This window comes from Mizuhopecten yessoensis, unplaced genomic scaffold (genome assembly GCF_002113885.1).
Source record: "Mizuhopecten yessoensis strain PY_sf001 unplaced genomic scaffold, ASM211388v2 scaffold5789, whole genome shotgun sequence".
Taxonomy (NCBI): Eukaryota; Metazoa; Mollusca; class Bivalvia; order Pectinida; family Pectinidae; genus Mizuhopecten; species Mizuhopecten yessoensis.
Window position 1 is genome coordinate 815,013 of NW_018406224.1, and position 19,888 is coordinate 834,900.

At 37.9% G+C, this 19,888-nt stretch overlaps 1 protein-coding gene across 2 annotated transcripts in view; it reads left to right on the forward strand.

The window, feature by feature from the left end:
• The first annotated feature begins 4,277 nt into the window (after positions 1–4,277).
• Positions 4,278–19,888, forward strand: part of LOC110451080 (major facilitator superfamily domain-containing protein 6-like) — a 64,927-nt gene continuing 49,316 nt past the window's right edge. The window contains exons 1-2 of one of the 2 annotated variants that reach the window (XM_021498935.1): positions 4,278–4,528; positions 11,793–14,223. In XM_021498935.1, coding sequence (XP_021354610.1) covers positions 12,429–14,223 — 1,795 coding nt within the window. In that variant the 5' untranslated portion in view covers positions 4,278–4,528; positions 11,793–12,428. Of the gene's footprint in view, positions 4,529–11,395; positions 11,452–11,792; positions 14,224–19,888 lie in introns of those variants that run through there. The other variant, XM_021498936.1, reaches the window with a different exon arrangement.

Here is a 19,888-nt window from a genome sequence, read left to right on the forward strand (position 1 = left end):
GTACACCTCTTCACGACAGCTTCCATCTACTCATCAACGCCTCATCACTATTAGTGTCTTATTAGTTTAAACCCGTCCTGACAAGTTGTATAAGGGAGTTTGAAATAAATGTCATTGAAACCAGGATATCTTTGTATTAAACACTGGAAATTTGGAAAACATTCTCGAGCAGTTAATTGTCAACGCCATAATTTTAACAATTGCTCTTAAGGAGAGTAGTAATATAAATGCAAGATTTGTTAAGTTATTTCTGTCAAATGCATTTTTTTTTTTCACTTTGTGAACATACCCTTTTTCAAAAAGTAAAAACGAATCCTAAATGCATCAAATTTGGCAGAGGTGTATTATCTTATATATAATATCAAAGATATAAACATTCATTTCTCGAAACTATTTAATAACAAGCTATATTTTATTATCATTAAAAAGGTGGCATGATAAGCATTTTTATTAAAAAGGTATCCTTTAAGATATTAATCAGTTAAAAAAATCAATGTATTTAACATTTCACAAGTGAGGAACAGTTTTAAAGGATTTCGCCAAAACTCCCATTACATATCGATCGGACTGTTTGTTGTAAGTTATAGGTTGCTGTGCTTACATTACGACATTCACTGCCAATATGGTCACGATGAGGAAGAAAAACAAAAGAAAAACAATTACAATGTGTAGATTCCGATTAGAATATTTTATTGCAAACACTTGTACCAATTACATCGCAAACGTCTGTATTTTTTAGATTGTTTGCAATAAATAAACGTGGATTTATTGCTTAAGGATTAACTTGAATATATATTTCATGTTATGGAGCTAAAACACAGCAAATCGGAGTGTACTCTAAATAAACCGCTCCATAACATAACAAATATATTCAATTCAATCATTATTTAATCTTCTTTACACAATGCCTGTGGAAATCCACTTTTATTGATGGACTCTCTTCTCTTAGAAATTATTACGCCCTGTATCAGCCAATCAAAAGCGACGTTACAAATGGTGACATCATTTTTTTTACGTTATGGGCTGATAAAGTTTTAAGCCAATGAAAATGCTAGTTACAAGCAAGATTAAATTATAAACCTATATATACAATAATTGTTTTGTTTTCATTTTGGGCAGCGTCATTTTAACAACTAAACCAAGTCATTTGCTTAAGGATGGGCTTTATGTAATGTATGCGTGCATGTGTGTGTTTGTGTTGACGGCTTTATGTTTGTGCACTTGCCTCCTTGCGATTGCACAGGTTTGATGCCTACTTTAGGTTTCTGTATAACTTAAATAGCATTTCGAAGGCACCCAGCATAGGATAATAACAACCACCATTTTCAGGAGCTTTGTATGTCCTAGTTTGGGTACAGAACTCATTGCCTTCTTCACTTTCTCCACTAAATTTAAAAATAAGATATTGACAAGCAAGCTGCTAGGGAAAAAGTTGAATTATGCAGGGGGGGGGGGGGTTCCCACATTTGTAACCTCTTTCAGCAGGCATTGGATAAGATAAGGTATACAAAGACAATAGCATCACTGATCCTGAAGTATACCATAGTCATAACACTTTTATGCATACAAGATTGGAAAATAAAACTGTCGTTTATGTAATTGGCTCTGGAGAAGTCAACTTCAAATGTAACAGAGACAAAATCGGAAAACAATTTCAAGTCGACACCAAAAGTAACATCAGGAAGATATCGAAAAAAGTGTAACATTGACCACCACAAGAAACGTACCCGGTATGACCCGATACATGTGTCACGGTGATGTCTTTCAAATCCAGGAAAGTATTGCGGGCACACATGATCATGGTTCTGTCAGTGGTGGGCACCCATTTACATATATACTATTCACGTTTTGCTAAGGATCACTTTCATTTTTGGGCATAATTTTTTATGTGAAAATAAATATTTTATTTGGTTTATACTGAGATTATTTCTGAAAAATTGATTGTTCTTTTAATTCATCAGCATACAAAAATTCCGAAAATCGTAATTATAGTCGGAAAATGAGCCACGGGAAAAGGGTTACCCTTGAAATTGGTAACAACGAGGTATTCACTAAAAAACTTAAATTGAACAAAACTCATCCTGAATAAACAGAAACTGTTTTAGTATCGAGTGTGACGCCCATGATCATCAATTACAGCTTTACAACGTCTGCGCATGCCCCGAATGAGATCGCGTGTCCGGTTTTGTGGTATAGTGTTCCACTCAGCTACCAAAGCTGTTCCAGCTCCCGGAGAGTACTTGGCTGAACATTTCTGTAAGAGAGAGCTGTCTGCAGCATGTCCCACATATGCTGGATGGGATTTAGATCCGGCGAGCGGGATGGCCAATCCATTCGTTGAACAGATTCTTGCTGTAGATATTGCTCAGTCACCATTGCTCTATGTGGCCCAGCATTATCGTCCATAAGGATGAAGTCAGGGCCGATAGTGCCAGCGTAGGGTCTAACATAGGTATCCAGGATGTCATCGCATTAAATCCGGGCCGTAACGGTACCATTATGGAAACTTGGGGGTCAGTTTTCCCACGAATGCTTATGCCTCCCCACACCATCACTGAACCTCCACCATATCGGTCATGTTCCACAATGTTACCTGCCTGGAACCTCTCCCATGTGGTCCCAATACTCTAATCTGGACTCGTCAGTAAAAATAATTGGTTCCCATTCCTTAAGAGTCCAAGTGCTGTGATGAGCTTGGGCCCAATCTAATCGGTCCCTAACATGGCGGGCAGTTAAGGGAACTCGTATTGCTGGTCTACGTGACCTTAAACCAGCACCATGAAGACGGTTCCTAACTGTCTGAGTGGCTACCCGGGTACCAGAAGCATTTAGGAGGTCGTTTCGTAAAGCTGTGGCAGTCAGGAACCTGTGACGCCGTGCCTGTATGAGCAAAGATCGGTATTGGCGCCGTGTTGTACCCTAGAACGACCTCCAACATGACGTCTGGAAAGTTTCCGTTAATTTGGAAACGATTCCACATTCTTGCCACCACACTTTGAGACATCCCAAGGTCTGCTGCAACCTGACGTTGAGACATGCTATATTGCAGCATTCCGATGCCCCTATTCATTTCACCGTCATTTAACCGTTGTCTGGTTCGTCTTTGATTTTCTTAACAATTTGAAAAACGCCTTACTTAGCCTAGCTTAGATTTTGAAAGGGTTGTACACGTGGAAAAGCGTGCACGCGCTTTTATGGTTGACATAATACACCCACACAGGACGATTTGGAAAGCTAACATATTCGCCCAAAATAGAATGGAAGGAAAATATAATATCCTTTCTAACATTTTATTTTCTTCAAAATATAGGTGATATCCAATGTAATTAGAAAGGTTGGTATTGCTATTATAATATGTAAACTTTAACTATTATACAAGCTAGTTTACTACCAATATAGTATGGAAAGTTAACGATATTGAATCTAAAAATAATACGTTTAAAATCAAGTAAAATATTTATAATTGTTTAGGTATGCTGGGCCGTACAGTAATGACCCACATATATATTAGGGGGTTACTCAGCAAATACTGCAGACATGTTGCAGCATTATGTATTTTTATACTTATCTAAAACGTTCTTAAGAAAATGGAAAAATCTAAACGAAAATTATGCAACCCATATCAATTTAATGATTATTTTTGACATAATGATTTGTGCTCTAATATTAATAAATAACGACGGATGTTCATTCATTTACTAATTTTGAGCTTTTGATTTCCTGTAGGTTTTATACAATCAGTTAAATATGTTGTCTCTTTTGTGTTAAGGTTGTTAATAAGTAATGCTTATGACTACTGTAACGAACATTCTGAGGAACACTACTAACCCTTCATTTGTTAACTACGCAGTTATTTGGTAGCTTTAGCACTGTCACAATATCTTTGCGAAATGCTCGTTCTATTTACGTGTTTTTGATGTGACCCCTTTGAAATACTTCAATAATTTCCCAAGATCGTCACTAAAAGCTACTGTGATAGATTAACCCACATTAAGTTTCCTTAGATGATCCGATTAGAACAATTGCAGATTTCTGTATCAGAATCAGTCGACATCCCTGATGTTGGTTTCGTATTTAACATAATGGTTTCGTCAATGATAGCACAGGTTTATCTGTAACAGTGGTTCGGCATGGTGCCCTGGTATGTAACAGCGAACCGCTCACAATTCCCATCCTCCAGTAGCTTGGAGCACGTTGTCATTCAACGTATTGATCGACTAGCAAGTCAAGCGTCTGAGAGAAGCTGAACTATTGCTGGAAAGAATGATCATGCCATGCATAATAGATGCTTGGAAGGCCTAGCGGTATCCCGTCAACGATACAATATACCCGTGACACTCATTCAACTGAATGCAGTAGTTGGTGTATTAAGTCCGCACACATATCAATGGGCGAATTATAAACAGTATAGGACATTCCCATTACAACATAAAGCGATTTGATTGCGACGTGCTGCTGTATATAAACCAATGATGTCATGATTCCCGCTGCAGGACGGTACCGGATTATCATACCAAACACTCGAAAGGTATGTTACCCCAGTATCTTATACCATCATTATGTTCATGTGTCGTGTTGTAGTGCACACTATCATAACCTTAAATGTGATAATAAAACGGTGTTATGACAGCACGCGTATGGATGAGTCGATGGAACAAACAAGCAATACCATACATAGCACGCGTGCTACTGTGTCAGCAAGAACAAACATATTGGTTGCTCTCTGCGATGCAAGTGCAACATGGCATGATTGTATTGCGTTTTACTCTTCCGTGTAAATATTGAAATAGCACCTATTTTCCAGCTCTTTTATAACTTCCGTAGTTTACGAGTCAATCTTAGTAAAGCATACTACGTCTAGAGTGAATTCCATGTCTGTACATCATTACGTGTTCATGGAGCATATACATACAGCATGGATGTGTCCGTATTGTTAAACTGAATAACTGCTAACATGACAAAAACTATAATATAGTAGATAAGACCAAGTTGGATTTCCAACCTTTTTGGCCCTAAGCATCACCGATGAATCCTAGAGGACGTAACAGATGTATGGTGCTATTTAATTCATTTTTACATACTGTATTTTATACCAAATGTGTTTCGTTCATTCTCTATGTAAATATGACATTATTTATGTTATCCAATATAGCTTCATGAAAACTGACCCCGGTAGCCACACATACCAAATTAAAAGGCAACATCAGTTTCGCAAGGATGGGGCAGAACTGTCGTAAATGTTTTAAGATTTATATATGTAGAAGGGTGCTTACACAGTTAACAAAACAGATGTGAAAAGGAACACCTTTATTATTTATACCTGATGACCTTAAGATAATACATGCTGCAGAAATCACCGTTTTAAAAGCATTTCCACCAACCTACTGCATGCTTACTTTCATGAAATTTCACGATTACCAACAACCGATCACATGATTACCAACAACCGATCACATGATTAATAACAACCGATCACATGATTACCAACAACCGATCACATGATAACCAACAACCGATCACATGATTAACAACAACCGATCACATGATTACCAACAACCGATCACACGATTACCAACAACCGATCACATGATTACCAACAACCGATCCCATGATTACCAACAACCGATCACATGATTACTAACAACCGATCACATGATTAACAACAACCGATCACATGATTACCAACAACCGATCCCATGATTACCAACAACCGATCACATGATTACAAACAACCGATCACATGATAACTAACAACCGGTCACATGATTACAAACAACCGATCACATGATTACCAACAACCGATCCCATGATTACCAACAACCGATCACATGATTACAAACAACCGATCACATGATTACCAACAACCGATCCCATGATTAATAACAACCGATCACATGATTACCAACACCCGATCACATGATTACCAACAACCCATCACATGATAACCAACAACCGATCACATGATTACCATCAACCGATCACATGATAACTAACAACCGATCACATGATAACTAACAACCGATAACATGATTACTAACAACCGGTCACATGATAACTAACAACCGATCACATGATAACTAACAACCGATAACATGATTACTAACAACCGGTCACATGATAACTAACAACCGATCACATGATTACTAACAACCGGTCACATGATAACTAACAACCGATCACATGATTACTAACAACCGGTCACATGATAACTAACAACCGATCACATGATTGCCAATAACCGATCACACGATTACCAACAACCGATCACATGATAACTAATAACCGATCACATGATTACCAACAACCGATCTCATGATAACTAACAACCGATCACATAATTACCAACAACCGATCACATGATAACTAACAACCGTTCACATGATTACCAACAACCGATCACATGATAACTAATAACCGATCACATGATTACCAACAACCGATCTCATGATAACTAACAACCGATCACATAATTACCAACAACCGATCACATGATAACTAACAACTGGTCACATGATTACCAACAACCGATCACATGATAAATAACAACCGGTCACATGATTACCAACAACCGATCACACGATTCCCAACAACCGATCACATGATTACCAACAACCGATCACATGATTACTGTCAATCCTTTACATGCTAACATATCAGAGCCAATACATATAGATACAGGGTACACTATACCACTCTCACTAAAACTTATCAGGTCCATTTTTCAGCTATGCCATCCTATTTTGATATTTCTGTATTTTCTTGTAATTTAGCAATCTCAGGAACCATTTATATGATACAAAGCGTTCCATTTAGTGTATTGATTAATTAATGTGAATTCCAATTATTCTCATTGCTTAAACATGCACGGTTATTGGTAATAAAAGCAATGTTTGTTGAGAGAGGCCGTCAGACAGTTAAGCGTGTGTGCAGCATTGCGTAAAGCAGTCTTCCTGTGTAGGTTTTTCGATACCCACACATTGGCGATAAGGAAACGGTAGGGTTATTTAACGTTTCATGGAAATTCAGTGGTCATATATTCGTACGACGCATTTTAAAGAGAAATCGATACTGTGGATCATGTGAAAAGTCAATTGATTATATTAAACAGGAACGGTTAATTTTGAATGAAAGTATTTACCTTCAAATTGATCGAAATAATTATAACAAAATGGAGCGGATCTACTGCTAGGTAAGGCTTATTCTTTTATAAAACCAATAATGATTTGTTCCCAACACAAAACACTTTCCTGACAGTTCGCGCTACTCCCTGTCATGCTGAAGTTTGTTCGTCGTACATTGGGTCGTTTGTTTTGTAAATATCCGTTTCATTCACAGTAGAAAAAATAGCAGTGTTGATATTTCCGTGTTGCTTCGACAATTCCGGGTACTTTCACTGAACCCTAAGTGTGAGGGAAATCCTGTCAATATATATTTAAAGGTAAACAAAGCATGTAAACATATGTCCCATACAACTCTATTTACAGTGTCCATGTATCGGGATTAACATATTTTAAATGTGAGACTAATGTGTTACATTGTACATTCTATTTGGCTGCCTCCCATTTTTATGTTTGGTTATTAAGAGCTGATTACACAGATTTCCAGTATAACTGTGTTTTAATGATTACCTATACAAATATAATGATATATTAGGAGCGTTCTAGTCATACTACTGTTATATCATGTTATATAAACGCCGACACAATGCCTGTCAACATGCATGTTACATAGGTGTATGCAGTAAGCTTGGTGACTGAGACTAATATCAATTACATTTCGTATCCGGAATTTCGTCATATATGAAAAATACATTTTTATGACTGAACAATATATTTACATTACTATTGTATCCATAAGCATTCACAATAGACACTTTTTTGATATTATGTAATCATTACTATCGATATCTGATACACATCAACATCGAAAGGCCCTTCAGGTATATTGAACACAGGTACATCACAGTGCTAGCACAACGGCAAAAATGTTCTATTTTTCTGGTAAAGCGAACACTTATATGATCTTTTATAAGGCTAGGAGTGTCATGTCTTTGCATGGACATTGATATCAGGAGTAAAGTCTCAAAAACAAAAACAATAACTAAATGCAAAAATAAGACAAAAATAATAAATGTTATCATTTGTTTAATTTTTGAAATTTTGAAAATGCATCAAAGAGCATTCAAACATTTTGTATTGAAAGAGAGACACTTCAGGAAATGTTTTTATAGTAAGAGGCATGATAGTGACTGTCAATTTCAAAATACCATTTTAACTTTCAAACTAAGAATATAGTGTTGATTTTTTTGTATCTCATTTTGCTGGTTGAACAAAATATACGTTTTTGTCCTCAAAGGAATCAAGTTGAGTCGATATTTATTAAATAATAACAAACGTTACCCTGATTTTTATTATTCAAACGAATGGTTTGTGTGGACATGCCAATATTCAGGTGTGATCTGCGCCGAGAAATGTGTCTACAGCTAATGGAGGCCCGTCACTTTATATAATACAGGCAGTAGTTATATGGTTTATCAGTATCGCTGATCACAAAAATGTTTCAGTATGCAATATTGTTACGGGGCCACAGGCTATTGGAAGTATTGGGTTCTGTCGTTTGTTTCAACAGTCGCTGTTAGCAGCATGCACTTTATATTATGTTCTAATATTATTTTTATATATGTAGGTTAGTTATTTTCACGAATGATTAAAACAATATATGTATGTATGTCTCCATAACATAAAAAAATATTCAAGTTAAATCCTTATAATTTAATCTATTATACACAATCCCTGTGGAAATCCGCTTTTATTGATGGACTCTTTTCTCTTAGACATTATTACGCCGCTGTATCAGCCTATCAAAAGCGACGTTTCAAACGGCGAAGTCATTTTTTTACGTCATGGGCTGATAACATAAATGTTTAAGCCACTGAAAATGCTTGTTACATGCAATATTAAATTATTCACATAACATTCGCAGGTAACAAAAACATCCACACTAAACAATATCATTCATAGGTAACCATATCATTCACAGGTAACCATAACATTCACAGGTAAGCATAGCATTAACAGGTAACCATATCATTCACATGTAACCATATCATTCACAGGTAACCATATCATTCACAGGTAACTATAACATTCACTTTACAGATAACCATATCATTCACACGTAACCATAACATTCACAGGTAACCATACCATTCACAGGTAACTATAACATTCACTTCACAGATAACCATATCATTCACAGGTAGCCATAACATTCACAGGTAACCATATCATATACAGGTAACTATGACATTCACTTCACAGATAACCATATCATTCACAGGTAACCATAACAATCACAGGTAACCATAACATTCACAGGTAACGATATCATTCACAGGTAACTATAACATTCACTTTACAGATAACCATATCATTCACAGGAAACCATAACAATCACAGGTAACCATACCATTCACGGGTAACTATAACATTCACTTCACAGATAACAATAGCATTCACAGGTAACCATAACATTCACAGGTAACGATATCATTCACAGGTAACTATAACATTCACTTTACAGATAACCATATCATTCACAGGTAACCATAACAATCACAGGTAACCATACCATTCACGGGTAACTATAACATTCACTTCACAGATAACCATATCAGTCACAGGTAACCATAACATGCACAGGTAACCATATCATTCACAGGTAACTATAACATTCACTTTACAGATAACCATATCATTCACAGGTAACCATAACAATCACAGGTAACCATACCATTCACAGGTAACTATAACATTCACTTCACAGATAACCATAACATTCACAGGTAACCATATCATTCACATGTAACCAGAAAATTCACAGGTAAGCATAGCATTAACAGGTAACCATATCATTCACATGTAACCAGAAAATTCGCAGGTAAGCATAGCATTAACAGGTAACCATATCATTCACAGGTAAGCAGAGCATTAACAGGTAACCATATCATTCACATGTAACCAGAAAATTCACAGGTAAGCATAGTATTAACAGGTAACCATATTATTCACAGGTAACCATATCATTCACAGCTAACCATATCATTCACAGGTAATCATATCATTCACAGGTAACCATATCATGCACAGGTGACCATAGCATTGACAGTTAACTATATCATTCACAGGTAACCATATCATTCAGAGATAACCATATCATTCACAGGTAACCATAACAATCACAGGTAACCATAACATTCACAGGTAACCATATCATTCACAGATAACCATATCATTCACAGGTAATCATATCATTCACAGGTTACCATAGCATTAACAGTTAACCATAACATTCACAGCTTTAACTGTGTTTGATAGACATTTTGTTTTAGAAATATCTTAATTTATGAACATATGTCTTTCTGTTTAAACATGAATATACTTATGTTATATATTATTGATAACAACATAAATCTTAAGTGTATTACCCGGATGTTAGCGTTGTAGCAATATAAGGATTTAGTTTTGATTTTCCCAATAGTCAAGCAAGCATGAGAGGCCGTAGTGCAGCACAAAATGAAGTTTGGAATCATAGGTAGTTTCAGCTTATACATCACCAAGCATGTCGAATTTGCAATCACAATAAATAGAACCAGTACTGTTTATTTATTCATGAAATCTAAGACTCTACAAACTGTCTTAAACCCCTTGATTAAGACAGCACCAGACCAAGACTATCTGCCTAACTTCCCCTCCTCACACATCTTCCCTCAACCCCGCACCCTGCTAAGGCTTGTCTGTAAATCCACGACTTGAGTGATTCCTAAGCTATGGAAACTGTCTGAAATCTCTGGACTCAGATAGTCCCAGCTCTCTCCATGCGCTAGTAGCGATTATATGTAGCCTCCTGATTTCAGCAGGCCCCCGACTCAAGGTTAAGCTACAGCATTGGTGGATGGGACAGTATTCAGTCCCTAGTGACTATATGTAGCTATGTGATTACGGCAGTCCCCACTCCCTATATATTGTCTTCAGTCGTGTGATTTTGGCAGTCCCCAGTCCCTATAGATTGTCTTCAGCCTCGTGATTTGGGCAGTCCCCAGTCCCTATAGATTGTATTCAGCCTCGTGATTTGGGCAGTCTCCAGTCCCTATAGATTGTCTTCAGCCTCGTGATTTGGGCAGTCCCCAGTCCCTATAGATTGTATTCAGCCTCGTGATTTGGGTAGTCTCCAGTCCCTATAGATTTTCTTCAGCCTCGTGATTTGAGCAGTCCCTAGACCCTGGAGACTCTCATGTAAGCTGTCTATTTATGTATCGACCAGCCTAGCTCCTCATGAGGCATTCTGGAGCGCTGCAGATAAATCACGACCATTTAGCCCAATCCTGGTATAGATACACGTACAGTCTCGCTCACTGTATTGCTGTAGCACATCGGCTCAGATTTAAGCTCGGTAACCGTTCACCAGTGTTTAAGGATTTACCATAAGAGTATTTTATCAATCATTCACTAATTCCGAGGACTTTGAGAGCCATCCTATATCAACGCTATATGCAAATACCATCTGTTTTGTTTACTATTCCTCCTGCATTCGGTTGTATTTCGCTATTTGGAATACTTTGAGTCCTGTTTCGATTATCTATTTATGTGAAGCGTATGTGTGTCGTATCTATGTGTCTTTGTTCATATTTAAGATAAATCATGTGGTATTTACATGCCAGATTTCAACATAAAACACCAGTTTGAGTTTCAATGCTGTAAACCTTTGTCATATTTTCGGTAATTGTGTTTCAGTCTCACCGGCCGGAGCATACAGAAACAGCGGAGAGAATACGAGAGCAGGGACCAAACACGAAAATCAATTAAGCGTTCAAGGTGGATTATAAGGCCGTGTGCTTCGAAGAACCGGCCATCATTTTGTTATTTAGTTATACAACGAACGAATAATTATTGACAATTGGAAGTTCTGCCTGGAACACGTTAGCTGTGCGTTCTAATGACCCATATCGTGCAATGTTTACAGTGTCTATATTTTGTACAAGGATCCCCGCCCAATAGTTAGGCAGCGACATTGTAAGGGAACTGTCCTCGGCCTTATGTCTAGAGGAACTCTACATGAGGGAGATTATAGACGACATATCTGGATGTAAGCAAACACGCGCTTCAATCTCACCTGCAGTATTGTTATATATCATATCAGTTTTTTGTCAATGGAATCTTAGCTTGTATCTTATTAGAGTTTGTGTAAGAGTTTTACTGAAGTGTGCATTAGTGGCTTATCATTGAAGTGCAACACAAGACGTGTTAATATCCACTACAACCTCGGGCATTGAAGGACATGGCGGTGGCGATAGAGGCTACCAGAATACCCCTAAAGAAGTGTTTATATCAGTAACAACTTAACATATCATTTCAAAAATAAATAGCAAGATGGCGCTGGAATTAGACTCGGACGACAGTGACGTCGGGGAGGGGGGGCGTCGTGGGGACTGCAACAAGTACAAGGTTCGTTCTCAGATCAACGAGGGCTACAATACCTCACCGAAAAAACGGGACATCATAGATACATTCTTCACCTATGTCAATCGGGATTTACTCATATGTAAACTCTTCTATTTTTTCTTTTTCGCTGCTTTTGGATCATTGTTCCCCCTCCTAGCCATCTACTTCAAACAACTAGGAATGAATCCTACCCAGAGCGGTATTTTGATTGGATTCAGACCATTTGTAGAATTTTGCAGCGCCCCCTTCTGGGGAAGTTTGGCAGATAAATATAAAAAGGGTAAACACTTAATGCTGTTTTCCCTGTTCTGTTGGATCGTGTTCACATTGTCGATTGCGTTCGTCAAACCCCCGCCTCATCACTGTGTTGAAACTAATATCACATACAAGCTCCAGAGTCCGCCAGGTTACGTGTCCCGTGACAGCGTGTTGCGGGGCAGACGTAGCGTGTTGCTGGGGCGGAAGGTCAGGGAAGAACCGTTCCCAGCGCTGCCAAAGATACGGAATGATTTGGATAAAAGGATAGACATGATGAATAAAAGTGAAGGTGTTCCATACAATGTGCCTGGAAAAGTTCCCTCAGGAAGCAAAAAACCATCAGATGAGTATGTGAAATTCCAACCCTTAACAGCAAAGCCAGCAGTCAAAACGACGATACAGGTAAAACCCACCCAAAAGACGCAGCTATCGCATGCAATTCCCTCAACTGCTACGATGCCACACGAGGCCACCATAACTAAGCCTGGGGCATCGGACAGCCCAAAGGGAAGCTATATCAAACCGAAGTACAGCACCATATACTACGAGAAACATTCTGTTCAGGATGTGTTCTTCACACTCTTGCTGCTTGTGGTTATTGGCGAGTTCTTTAGTGCCCCAGCTATTACTTTTGCAGACTCGGTTACGCTTACCTATCTGGGTGACGATACCGATAATTATGGCAGGCAAAGGATGTTCGGGTCTCTCGGATGGGGCTTCTCTATGTTTTTTGTCGGCTTAGCATTAGATCAGTCGACGACGTTTCCAAATCACCCATGTGGGTTACAACACCAGGCAGAAAAGGACTACACGATATGTTTCGCCGTCTTTTCTGTGCTCATGTCCTGTGCCTTATTCACAGCAACCCAATTGAAATTCGACCATCGGCATGGCGGCGGGAAGGACTTCCAACTCGTGGAGTTTGTGGAAAAGGTCAAGGATAGAGTTATGGAAACGATCACTGGAAAGCGTCCCCTAGACAGAGGAAGTCTGTTCCGCGACGAAGAAGATGATGACATCGACTATCTCGAATCGAAGGCAACGATGCAAAAACAAATGGAGACGGGTAACGCCATCAATTCTTGTACGGAGGAAGACCCAAATAAATTACAACAGCCGAATGGAAACGGCAAAAATATTCAAATATCACTAGAAACTCGTCAGGATATGGTGTCCGACGTCACTAAGAAACCAGTGAGCATCACAGGACAGGAGGAAGATGATGACGAGCCGTTTTTGGGAAGATGGATTGCTGTCATGCGATTGCTAGCCACGTACAAATACATAACCGTTCTGTTTGTGTCCTGGTTCATGGGGTTCGGGATAGGCCTAATTTTTACCTTCCTCTTCTGGCACCTCCAAGACCTGGGAGGCAGTCCTACTCTTTTCGGGGTCGCCTCGGTCTGCAACCATATATCAGAACTGCTGGCCTATTTTCTAAGCCGTAAGCTCATCTCGCGTATGGGTAAGTAGTTTCTTTTTTACTTCTGTCGGTTAGCTACTACTGTAAGTATTTAATGTCATACTTAGAGTATACGCTGCTATTTTGCATGTAACACGTTATTATCACTAGTAATCTGTAATGTTTGCGGCGGAATATGGCGTGTAAGCCTGCGGATGTTATCGAGTGCAGTTAATAGATATAATAACGCAACTGCAGGTTCCATATTTTTAGGTCGTCTCAAAAGGGTTCACAAATTATTATCCGTGGTTATAGGGCCTTTGCATCCAGACAATATCTTTCTCAACTCCATGTGGAGCATACAGCCGGTGCTGCCATTTTTGTTGCTTACAGCTAAGCATTCAACAATTCTAGCATTGCCCAACCACGTACATATTTACAGCTAAATAGACTGAAACAAGTGGAGTAAAGTATCTTGCTCAAAGATACAACACAGTGCAGTGCCGTGCCGTGACTCGAACCCGCAACCCTTCGGTCACGATCCCGGCATTCTACCACTAGACTATCGTGCCTCCTAAAAACATTACAGGGCAGTATTCTCTTTAGGGCATTATTCCAACTTAGGACTCACGTGTACAACAGACCGATGCACTGTCCGCTACACGTCTTGTTAACTAACCGGCCCTTATCGATGCAATTGAAGGTACGGAACGATAGTAACGTAGCTTACCGACAATGTCGACTAGATCTCGTCACTGCTCTTGTAAAAAATATTTCCATACTTTAATTGCTTAATTAATAAATTTATTTATTTTTGGCGAGGGAGGAGGGTGAGGGACTAATGACAGAGAAAAAAGGTTCATTTTTTTAAAATCTCATATGGGAAATATATTAAACTCTTTTGTTTTTCAAAGTCACGAAAATGTATTTGTTTCATATATAAAACAAATGTTGGGGTAATTCACGGTTCAATATATTCGTTATATTCACCAAATGTTTCCGTCTTATATAATATACTTATCTTTCTCTTTATTTAGGATTTTTAAGATTTTTTTACTTTGTCTACTTTTTGAAATACATTTAATGTACAGCCATCATACCTCTTTGTTTAATTACGTCTGTGACATAGAAGTTTCCTGACCTTAAAATGTAAGCTTCAGACATATCTAGTAATTATATAGCTCCAGTTTAGACAGAAGGTTCAGGCCGTATGAATTATACATAAGTAGTGGAGATTTACTTACTCCCCCTGTCCTCTTACATTTACCGTGTCACAAGGGACTCGCCTGGCTGATCCTATCGACATTGTCGCACAAGTCCGCAATATCTATCACTCTCAATATCCGTACAATTTCTGGTTTCCAATGGCAACAGAAGTAACAAAAAGGGATTCAAGAGAGCTCATCAGGTTTAAGCAAGGGATACAAACTCGGTCAACAATCAGAAATTCGGATGCATTTTTGCACTGTCTTTCTTTTCTCTGATGACAGTATTATACACAAAATATTGGTCACGTCATTTAAAAATATTGCAGGTCAAAACATAATACATAAATTACTCTCACTCAATAGAGCTCCTTTTCCGTGTTCCACAAATACTCGTCATTCCCTAATTGTGATTTTATAGACTTCCATGTAGAGAGGGTAAACCTACGTGAAAAGTAATTCAATAAAGCGTAAAGAAAAACTATTTGTGATCTCATTAGCCACAGATCGATCGTCACCAACTAACTTAGCACGTAAACCGATAAATCAATCACTGGTCGATCATTCAGTTATTACTCACGCGAGATCAACTTGGGCCCGGGTATCGATCGGAAATAGCAGCCTCGTTTTGGTAAGATATATTGTTGAAGGTTCGCTATACCCAAACACTGCCGATAGAAAAGATAGCAAAATGGTGATCATCAATATAACATTGTTGTTTGTTTTGCATTGTCTTAACAAAAGCTAAGGTCATATGACGACGTTACCACTGGTAAAACGACGACTCGACAACACCGAGCCAACATACACATAACATAAGAATAACACAGAACACCACTTGGATCAGTTACAGAAACATCATATTTAGTACAGAGCTTCATCGCTTTGGGATAACTCGAAATGCGTGCGAAATAGGTTATATATAATTATCAATTATGTGAGATCATTTTTATTTATAAAAATGTGTTTAATTTTATGAGATAATGCCTCATTTTAAATCAAATTTGTTTTGTTTATAAATGTTAATTTTGCAGTCCACACAGACTTACTCCATACTGACAATGGTGTCATTCGTTTTACAGACGCACAAGGTTTACATGTGGTACAGAAAGTCCATCGGTGATCAAAACACATTATATGTGAAAGACGCTAGAGCCATTAGTTTCGTATTTTCGGCGAGTAAGTCAAAGTAGAAGGTTCCATCACTTTTCTACTGTGTACATGTACCTGGTAATTGTAAATGTTACCGTAAAAAACAGTCGATTACTATCGCATATCATCTTTTCATTAAGCCGGTTCGCTAAAATCAGGACGAATGTCAACAGATGTCGAATGTTTAGATAAAGATATTGTAGTTCCTAAGGTGTTGTTATGCTTAAATCGTTGATAGTTCCATACACTTTAACTTGCATATTGGCTGCAGTAAATGGAGGAATTTGCGCCTCCAACTTGTTAATGGTAGTCGATCACGGTCGTAATGGCGGCCGATTTTAATATCCCTATATCAAAATAGTAGAACTAATGAGGGGATAACTAAACGCAAGTGTAAAGCAGGCATTTAAAAGTTATTTTCCTGTTTGAATTTTTTAATCCAATGCATTAACACAAAGATGGTTATTAGTTGCGGGCTTTTGAGGGGATAATAACTTTTTGACATTAATGTAGTTATTTTGCAGTAAAGTACTGATATAGGAAATACCATGTTTGGTAGCGTAGTGGGTAAGCTCCCTGCTGTATAATTAAAAGGTCCGAGAGAAGGGGACGTGTAAAAAAAGAAATTATAATAAATATCTGTCTTTCGTATATAACAATATACCATGATATAGTGACAAGTAACTCCCAGTCAGCAAAAACGGCCGCACAGACCTCTTGGACTCTACCTATGATGCGCTTTTAAAGATGCCAACTAGTGACAAAAAAAAAAAAGTCTAAAATTGTTTTCGGTTCTCATTGTAGGCAATTTAGCTATTGTTATTTTCGAAATTCTGTGTGTTAGACTCCCAAAATCAACACGTTTGTCAGCGATTGGAAAGTTTGTCAAAAAAAGTATTCTCTAATATCACACCATAAACGGAAGCACTACGTACGAAATGCAAACATAATTTCTAGTTTCGGTTTTGCCATTAAACATTTCTTTTCTAAAGGTTAAAACGTTACTACGTATTTACGAGGTTGCTGGAGTAATATATGGTGATTTAAAAACGGACCATAGAACGGAATGTGAGAATATAACTAAGTTGTCTAAACTGCAACTTAAAATACATTACCACAATCATTGGTAAAACACGTGCGATAATTACCTTAGATCTTAATCAAAACCGAATGTGAATGCCACAGCAAAGGACAATATTACCATCGTTGCATCACTTTCCAAGAAATTAGCCAATCAGAAAACATCAAAACGATGTTGATCATAACGTTTTTATTCGTATCTCTTTTATTTCATTTGATATCATACACCGCCAGTCTCTCATATCTCCTGGTCAAGAGTCTGGTCGGATTAGTCACAGGAATGAAAGTTTGGAAAGGAGGCTGATAATAAAATAGAGGTTACACAACTAGTGATTGTTGAATATGGTATTTATTTCACTCGAGTTAGTTAATTTTCAAAAGTTACAAAAGACACGAGCTTTAGCGAGTGTCTTTCTGTAACTTTTCAAAACAAACTAACGAGAGTGCAATAAATTATACTCAACAACCACAAGTCGTGTGTTCTGTTTCTACCACAATCTCAGTCGGAAACATCTGGGGTTATTCCTGATTTTAATAGCATACAAACATGTTGTTGACAAGGCTGGCGTAGTGATATGACCCATATGTAAAAAGTCACTCATTAATATTCAAAAATGACTTTAATTTTACAAATTTAATAATTTTCAAAATCATTGTTTCGACAACAACTTCGTGAAAAAATAAAATAGATAAAAGACTTTATGTATTGAGAGTATGCAATATTGCATTAATTAATATAAATTCACCACGGACTATGTGCGCGTAAGCATATCGTACGAAATCTGCCTCCCGCCAAGTGATGAAGACGAACTAATCGCTGTCAATGTCCAAAACCATAGGCCTGGGACGTTTCTTCGTGAGGTTCTATGGTTGACGTTTATAGTGAGAGTTCCGCCATAGACAAGCCCTCCAACTATTGATAACTGGACATGGGGAGAACGAAATATTTTCCGACACTGTTACAGATCTTGTTTGGGTTTCACAGAGACATATATCGGTATATTACGTCTCTGGGTTTCACGACCTGGACACGCGACGGTATGGCGTCGAAACGATATTGAGCGTCTGTAGCAATTTTGCCTGAAACTAGCGATCAAATCTTTAAGCATCATCTTCTTTTGGTATTGCCTTAATGACCCTCTTTTCCCATCGCTTAACCTCACAAAAGTCACCAACATTTGCCGGATGTTGACAGCAGACGACGTAAGCAAAACAGAACGCGGCAAAAAGCGCGTGAAAACATTCGTCCGGTCAAAGTTCAACTTCTCGACCAATCAAAACTACGGAAGGTCATATACCACGTGTGGTATATCACTCATATTTATTCAACAGTCTGCATGTTTATACAATGAGCTGAGAGTGGAATAACACAGCGTATTGTGGCAGAAACGATTATACACAATGAGAAGCTAAAACTTTCTTACTTATAAATGTGCTATTGTTATTGAATAAAGTCACATTTCATTCAGGAACCATTATGACCTCACGCAAATGTTTTTTGATCTGTTTTTGTTTTTTCGTGGTTTTGTTTGTCAACTACCATGTCGTCTCACAGTAAGAACGCCACCATGTTGTGCCATGTTTGCTTAATGGTGCCATTTAGTGTTTTGATTAATAGACCATAAGTCCTCAGTTAATGCAACACAATTACGAAATACAGTATGGCTATTTCCATTACTGTTATCTCTGATGTGAATGAAATGAAAGCGAAACGACGAAATACGATGATTATTTCGTGTCGGAAACACAATGAAATCAATGTCTTTCGATATGAAGAACTTACAATATATCATCGTTCTGTTTGTTTTAGCTCGGCGTTTTGCCGCCAAAAAAGGGAAATATAGTAAAGATAACTGTAATGGAGAGGCGGTACTGTCTTATATAGACACGCTTCTAAATTTATCATTTATGAACAGATAGCAGTGTTAATCCATAATCAAACAAAACGCATACATATATCGGCGCTAAAACGGTATAATAACACAAATTTAACTTTAAAGATCTAACGAGACGGTATCGTTAAATATAGAGCAATCTCTCGGTATTGATGTCAACTAGATCAGACTTTATCCCACTCTAAAGGGCTGTTGTGCTCGAGGTAAACACATATCTTCATAACCAAATTAAATCATCGTTATTCTGAGCCTCCAGGCAATTGGATTTTATAGTATGTGTAATGTTCATGCAAACATGCGGGTTTAACCGGTGCTCGACGTTGTAACTAGAAGCTAAACCAACAGCGATGCCAGAGCGAACAAATCAATTAGATGGCGTTCGGCAAGGGCTTATGG